General features: G+C 38.2%; 1 protein-coding gene across 1 annotated transcript; it reads right to left on the reverse strand.

Moving 5' to 3' along the window:
- Positions 1–2,635: 2,635 nt before the first annotated feature.
- On the reverse strand, positions 2,636–7,542 carry LOC111805945 (E3 ubiquitin-protein ligase XBAT32). The gene is made up of 10 exons (XM_023691248.2): positions 6,583–7,542; positions 6,323–6,382; positions 6,013–6,084; positions 5,771–5,928; positions 5,517–5,677; positions 4,830–4,888; positions 4,697–4,743; positions 4,229–4,372; positions 3,423–3,514; positions 2,636–3,331 (listed from the first exon to the last, which is right to left on the reverse strand). The coding sequence occupies exons 1-10, from the start codon at positions 6,775–6,777 to the stop codon at positions 2,847–2,849; spliced, it is 1,473 nt and encodes a 490-aa protein (XP_023547016.2). The 5' UTR covers positions 6,778–7,542; the 3' UTR covers positions 2,636–2,846.
- Positions 7,543–8,063: the final 521 nt, after the last annotated feature.

Raw genomic sequence — 8,063 nt, forward strand, 5'->3', positions numbered from 1 at the left:
ATATCATCAAGTTAAACACGTTTAATTTTGTAGTTCTTGTAATTGAGTTACTGGAAAAAGATGTATTTTGTTGGTATAGACGAACTCTTTTAAATTTTTTATTAAATTAAGAATGAGAAACATACGAGGGATTGAAAGTCTAAGTTCAATCTTTATTGATGTTTACGACGTTTAAATAGAATACAAACTACCAATTTAACTCCTAAAAATAGGAGAAAATATACGAGAAATGTTTTTTTTTTTTTTTTTGTGAGAAGGCATGTAGCAACGTTGAATGTTGTGTTTTTTTGGATATTTGATTGTTTCAAGACAGGGTTTTTGCGACCATGCATGCAACTTTGGGTACATACAAGTTTGCTTGTTCAGCTGTGTTTTGTTTTGAAGGGTTCAGAGTTGCAGCTGTGCGTAAGCTTCTTCTTCCAACTCCAATCCTCGTCTTCTTCTGCCTTTTCTTAGCACAGGAATTATGTGGGCAGTGGATGAACAGACTTATCACCAAATTCTTCATATTTCTTACCCTTTCATTACTATAATATTTGTTCGTATACTCATAAAAGCATTCATGTGACATCTGAGTGAGTGAGTAATAGATTGATCTTGAGAATATGATGGTTAAAAAATGCTTAAAAAAATTGATAGTTGTTATCTATACCAATAAGATGTATCTTTCATTTCAGTGGCTCAATCATAAGAACTTCAAATCTAACTAGTAATTTCATGATAGGAACTGCAAATCTAAGTGTGCTCAGCTTTGAGTAATTCAACAATAGGCGACCTCTTATGAATTTTCCTAGAAAGCGTGTAATTGAGGACAAAGTATCTTAAAAAGACCTGTGTTGGTTTGTGAGGTTAGTCCTCAAAAGTACTTCAAAATAAGTGAGTAGCGAGGTCATGTCGTAGGGGAAACAGTGAAATATCGGGGTTATTAGATGTCGAATTTGGATTCCAAATTCTAGAATGAATCTTGACATGATGTGCTACTGATAATATTGGAATAAAACTTTTGTTAGTAAGACGTGGTTCGAGAATGAACCAAGATGGAAGCTAATGAGCATGTGATGTCTGACTAAAGGGGTATATGAATGAACCGAAACACGTTCTTCAATAATACACGACAACGCCTAGCTTTAACGAGTGTTAAGCTGCAATAGATCTTGGTCTTCAACAGTTCCTCTTTGCACAATAATTATAACTTAATAGTAATGGACTTATATTCCTTGTACCTCACCCCTTTTCCCTTCATGCACCACGCTTTTTGCTGTTCATTCAAGACAACCCCTTTTTGTTCTCATGATCGATCACCTCTTTTGCTCGTGGTATTTGCTCGTGGTATTTTATAAGATGTGGGTAGCTCCATTGAATTAGACATCCATCTTGTAAAACTTGTATGTTCAATAGTTCGTATCTCAAATTTTTCACTCAAGTCACTCGTGCACTTGAACGACCTTTTAGTACACATTATCAAACCCACCGCTAACAGATATCGTCTTTTTTGGACTTCCACTTTCGAGCTTCCTTTCAAGATTTTTAAAACGTATCTGCTATGGAGAGGTCTCCACACTCTTATAAAAAAGTTCCGTTCGCACCTCCAACCAATGTGAGATCTCACAATCCACCTTCTTTTGAGACCAGTATTCTCGCTGACACTCGTTCTCCTCTTTAGTTGACGTGAAATTTCACATAAATCGGAACTTAAAAGATTAAAACAACCAGGACCCATTTGAAACTAAACTCAAAAGTTTGTAAAAACTAATGAATTTCATAACTTTTTGTTGGGAAAATGAGAGAAGTTGCTGAATTATAGTTGTGTTCTAAAGTGGTGATTGGTGAGAGAGATGTGTTGATAATTCATTGATGAAACTAAAAGTAAGTAAGAAGTTCCCTTTCAGAGAAAGTTCTTAAAAACTACAAGTCCCCATGCTCCTCTTTCAGTATACCATTTGCTCATTTCTTTTCAAAATTTACGTGATTGAGAGGGTAAAAGATACACACACATAACACACAGTCATATCATACTTCTTGCTCGTCATGTCACATTCTCTCTCTCTCTCTCTCTCTCTCTCTCTCTCTCTCTCTCTCTCTCTCTCTCTCTTCCCTTCTTCTTTATATAAACCCTAATTCCATATGGCCCATGGCATCTTCCTTCCCTCTTCTTGCATTTTTACATCACTTCATTCTTTCCCAATCTCATCCCTCCTCCCATGTCTGTCATTTCCTCTCCTCTTTTCTTTTCCATTTTTGCTCCTCTTCTACTTCTCCCATGGCCCTTTCTCATCAAACTCTTCAATCATCTTTCAATATAACGTATTTTGGCGATATCTCACCTGAGCTTTTGACGTCTTATGTTTATTTTATTAGTTTTTATATCGTTAACTCCTTTTTTCTTGACCTTGCAGGACTTGTTGTGTGTCACGTGTTGTGACTAGTAGTATAGTGTTTTGTTCATTTTGTCCAATCTTCCTACCTTAACCAACCTTCTCTATTCCTCCTGAGCTGGCTCGAGCACGATTATATAATGTGTACTTTAGCTTGATTCCTATATGTAATCGGTTTATTTGTATTCAAATTCAATAATATATTGTTCTCTATCAAAGCAAAACATGGGCCCCAAATCCACTGTGGGCAGCTTAGACAGTAAAAGACAAATATTCTTCATGTTCATACAAAATGAGGAGAATTTTGAACTTTTCTTTGAATATCTTTGAATTTTAAATTGGATATCTACAACCCATTTATGAGTATCACCAAAACTCAAGCATTCTCTTCGTTTACATGGAAGGGCTAATCAAAAGAATAATGTGAGAAAAATTTAATTTCAAACAAAATGTTTCCACCTTAAACAATTATCAGCAACCGCAACCATTCATTACATGATTCAGGGCAGAAAACCATGAACTTCTACCTTCAATATTGTTCCTTGTGTTCCTGTCAACATTGCTAGGAATCAAGGAAGAGCTGCTACTGTGAGGAGCTCCCATACAAAGATTGGAGTTGAGTATCATTGAAGGAAACCTTTGAGAGCTGAGGGGTTGACACGATGCTCCGGGTGGGGAAAGTTGGGAACAAGTGAACTCAGGGTTGCATAATGGGGTGGTTAATGTGGGAGGTGGTTCAGGTACCTCACTAGAACAAGTGCAGAATGATAGAGACAAACTTGTTCTGGCTATCTCTTTGGCAATTGGCTTTGTTTTGGGAAGTTTAATGAACGAAACTATGCCATTTCGGCAGAGCGGGCACGCAATCGAACCGGGTGGACCATTGGAACATGATGATGTGCAGTTTGTAGAACAGAGATATAGCGCACAGCTTGTGCAGAATTCATGATCACAACCTTCAACGTTTGAAATAATGTGCTTAACTTAGAGAATTATATGGTGCTAACAATAGGACATAAATGAGGATAATTATCATAACTAAGTTACCTTGTGCAGCAACAGTGCATTCTCTTTCCAAACAGACAACACATGGATCTTGGCTTGCAAGTAACGAGTCACAACTTCTCCATCCACATTCTCTGAAAAAACATCGACCGGTTCATAGGATAGTCATTGTACAACTTTCTTGTGAGATACCACATTGATTGAGGAGAACGAAACATTCTTTATAAATATAAGGGTGTGAAAATTTCTCCCTATTACATGCATTTTAAAAACCTTGAGAGAAAATACGAAAGAGAAAAACTTAAAAGAAACAATATCTACTCGCGGTGGGTTGAGCAGTTACAAATGGTATTAGAGCCAGATATCTAGTGATATGCTTGCAAGGAGGCTGAGTCCCGAAGGGGGTGAACACGAGGCGGTGTGCTAGTAAGGATGTTGGGCCCGAAAGGAGTGGATTGGGGGGTCCCACATCGATTGGAGAAGGGAACAAGTGCCAACAAGGACGCTGGCCCCAAAAAGGGGGTGGATTGTGAGTTCTCACATCGGTTGGGGAGGAGAACGAAGGATTCTCTATAAGGGTGTGGAAACTTCTTACAAGCATACGCGTTTTAAAAATCTTGAGGAAAGCCCAAATAAGACAATAAGACAATATCTGCTAGCGATGGGCATGGACTGTTACATTTCTAATGAATCACAATCGATTGAAGAGGAAAAGAACAGTAAAAACACAGCTTATTGGATATATTGAAATCAGCTACTACATCCATAACTAAGCTAGAACAAAACAAAGGCATGTCTATTATACCATATTTGTGCTATTTTAATAATTTTTGTCAAGAATGACTCACCTAGCAATTTTAACAATGCTCATAAGGGGAAGGGTCAAATATGGTGAAGGGACAAGATTTGTGGCTGCTTCTTCTGGTTCTTTGCTAAGAATTTCCTCGAGCCAGTCTCGGTGCCATGAACGAGCAACCATCAAGGGAGTCCATCTTCAATAAGATAAGAGTAACATTATATTACACTGCTACCCTGTCTTATTGTTGCTGAATAGAAATGAAATTACTTTAAACTCGGGGTGTGCAAATCATAGACAAACTTAGTTAGCCTAGATTCTACCACCTAGCCAGAGATGGAAGCTCCGTTTATTCATCAGGAATAAGAATGACAAAGAATAGAAATGAATATCAACCACAGAAACTGATTGCTATTAAGATGCATAAGCCACGGTACAGGTCCACAGTTCTTAAAAGGATTCGATCTTCAGCGACGTCGAAAGTAACGAATTTGAACATAAATACTTGAGAGAAACATACCCATTTGCATTTTGAGCAGTAAGACTGGCTCCCCTGGCTATCAACATCTGGAACCAAAACATTCAGAAACCATGTTTATGGGTCGAATTGCGAAATCTTATCATTTCCTATGGTTTTTAAATCACGGACTTACTTGACAACATTGGGCACTCCCGCCGCATGCAGCGTAATGAAGTGCTGTGCTTCCAGCTCCTAAATATGACGACATAATCATCGTTAGAAACTTCAAGAATCTATCTTTTTCAGCTTCCAACAAACTAAATGTGAGATCCCACATCGGTTGGGGAGGAGAACGAAGCATTCATTCTAAGGGTGTGAAAACTTTCCCTAGCAAACGCGTTTTAAAAACCTTAAGGGGAAAAAGGGGTTGGACAATTACAAATGGTATCAGAGCCAGACACTGAGCGATGTGCCAGCGAGGAGGCTGGACCTCAAAGGGGGATGGACATGAGACGGTATGCCAACAAGGACGCTGGGCCCCGAAGAGGTCATAGAGATGACAGCTTGAGCATAATTTAATTGGTTAAAATATTATATCCAAGAGGTCATAGAGAGGTTTGACAATCGCATTATTGAACTCAAACATGTAACTTGATACAGCAAGGTACAGAGTAGACCAATTTTCATGATTGAGGACAGTAACAACATGCAATGAATGATCTCCACTTCAGTAGTCTCATAGAACACAGTTAAAACCAATGAACATGACATACTTCAACAACATTAGGCTTTTCAGTAATGAGAAACAAGAAAAGAAACTGTTCAATTCACTGAGAACTGCATAAGCGAAACAAAAAACAGGAACGAAAACGCGACATACCTATTAGATCGATGGTGGTTCCATCTTCTACTGTAACCTGAGAAGCAGAGGCACCTAAGTCCAAAAGTAATTGCACACTGTCAACATGCCCGTTTAGCGCTGCCATATGCAGCGCTGTGATGCCTCCATCTGATGTTCTGTTCACCACCTCCTTAAGAACACTGATGGATGAGATGCAGGAAACGAATCAATGACTTGACGAAGTAGAATAGAGAAACTTATAACCAACTAGGATTAGATTCGAACGACGATACCTAAAATCGAACTTAGAAACTGGTTCTTCATTGTTAGTCCAAAATTTTGGTGTACTGGGTACATAATCAGCAAGCAGAAGTCGGATGCACCGAGAATGACCATTCAGAGCAGCCAAGTGAAGAGCAGTACCTCCGTTCAAATAATCCGATCTGTGAATCTGATCTCCAATGAAATGCATGACAACATTATCCAACATGTCCCTTAAACTACTTCATAAAGAAATCAGAGGGAGGTAGCTCACATTGGCATTAAAAAGTATAAGGGTCTGAACAACCTCCCAGTGACCGTGCTGACAAGCTTGCATCAAGGCAGTCTGTTGATGAAAAATGACATTCTCAATTTTGAAACTCTTCACAATCATGCATACATAGTGAACTTGAGGTCAAACGTTCGAATTCTCGCCTTCATATGTTGTATAAACGAAACAATAGCTCACACATAACAAAGGATCTAGTCCTATCATAGTTTTGGTATTCATTGATGGATAAACATCACATTGAGGAATGAATGAAATGGAAACAGAGAGCAACAAACAACGACATTTCTCGTACCTGACCCCGGTAATTCCGTAGATTTATCTCGACCCCAGATTCGAGCAGGAGAGAGACAATCTGCATAAACAGGTAGTGAAGTAAGTTGAGTCACCATTAATGAAAGACATTATCGGTTGGGGAGGAGAACGAAACACCCTCTAATAAGGGTGTGGAAACCTCTCCCTAGTAGACCCGTTTTAAAAATCTTGAGGGAAAGTCCAAAGAGGACAATATCGGCTAGAGGTGAGCTTGAACCGTTAAGAAGAAAAGTGAAATACCTCATGGTGGCCATGAGCTGCAGAGTAATGGAGAGGGGAATTTCGGACACCAAAAGTTGAATACCTCACCAAACGAGGATTGTATTCCAACAGAGCCTTAGCTTCTTGCAAGTCTCCATCTCTTGCAGCTGAGACTAAACGTTCCCCAGAAGCAGAACATCCAAAGGAATTCCCAACAATGCTTAGAAATTTCATTTCCCCACAAAGATTTCACTCAACCTACCTGCTGATAATCTCATCTAAAGTTTTGTATGTTCAACAATAAACCCAAGGATTTACAAGCTAATCCATCCAAATTCACAGCAAAACACAACCTAACTCCCACCAATCAATCAGGAATAATATATAAACAACCTTACATAATTCTCTAGAGTGAAGAGAAAAAGTAAAATACAACAGAGAAAACCCCAAAACTGCAATTTCTTCACCAACGAGACAGACCCAGTTTCGAATTCGATTCAAATGGACGAACCCCACTTCAAAATTCTTCAACAATAGCATTCAATCGGTAAAACCCAACTCAGATATGAATCAAATGATCGAAAACTTAAACACCCACTTACGATTATGAAATAATAAAGCCCCAAATGGTAGTGGTAACCTCCGATTCTTTTCTGCTTTATCCAAAAGTAATACAAATCCTGAAGAAATGGACGCAGAAAAGAATCGAAGGGACGAAAATCCGACAAGGGCGTTTAGAAATCGAATCGATCGGTGTTGAACCCCCCACCCCCCACCCCCCTTGTCGGGATAAGATCAGTCCAAACGAAGAAAAGGGGGAAATGGGGTTGAAGAAGGAGTGACGGTTTGTGAAGATGGCGAAGAACGTTGTAACGAAAAATGGCCAAAAACGAAGGGCGTGTATTTTGACAGTTTTTTACAATACAAAAGAATTGAGGATTACTTGATATAAACTTGAAAAAGCATACAAGAATGGTGTTTGTGAAGGGAAGAACGTTTATTATGATTGGTAATAATTAGAGAGTGAATATATTAGATGGTTGTTTTGTTCTTGTCTTCCATTTCTTCCCCAATCCCAATTCAATTTTTAGTTGAAAACAAAAAGAAAAAGTTCGAATCTTTAATCAATAAAAGTTAGAAAATTTCCTAATCTCCTTACGTAATCTCCTCATGAAAGTGGACCCATCTCTTTCTTTTCTCTAAACTCATGATTTATATTCGTAACTTTAAGATTGTATTAATTAAAATTGTAAAATTACAATATTAACATAATTTACTGGCTAATGGAGACCGTTTATATCCTGAAATACCTCCTTCAACCACATTTTAGCTACTACTTAAATCCATCATCCTGCAAAATCAATCTAAAATTAGACCTAACCTTTCTCGTTGTGTTTAATTATTAATCCAACAAAATCAATTGTGTGTCCTTTTGTAACATGAATGTGGTACAGTTCACTCGATATTCATTAGGACAGTTCATAAGTTGAAATATGTCCTTCATGACAGATAACATGATC

This window comes from Cucurbita pepo, chromosome 11, assembly GCF_057944985.1.
Source record: "Cucurbita pepo subsp. pepo isolate OVF chromosome 11, ASM5794498v1, whole genome shotgun sequence".
In the NCBI taxonomy this organism is placed as follows: Eukaryota; Viridiplantae; Streptophyta; class Magnoliopsida; order Cucurbitales; family Cucurbitaceae; genus Cucurbita; species Cucurbita pepo.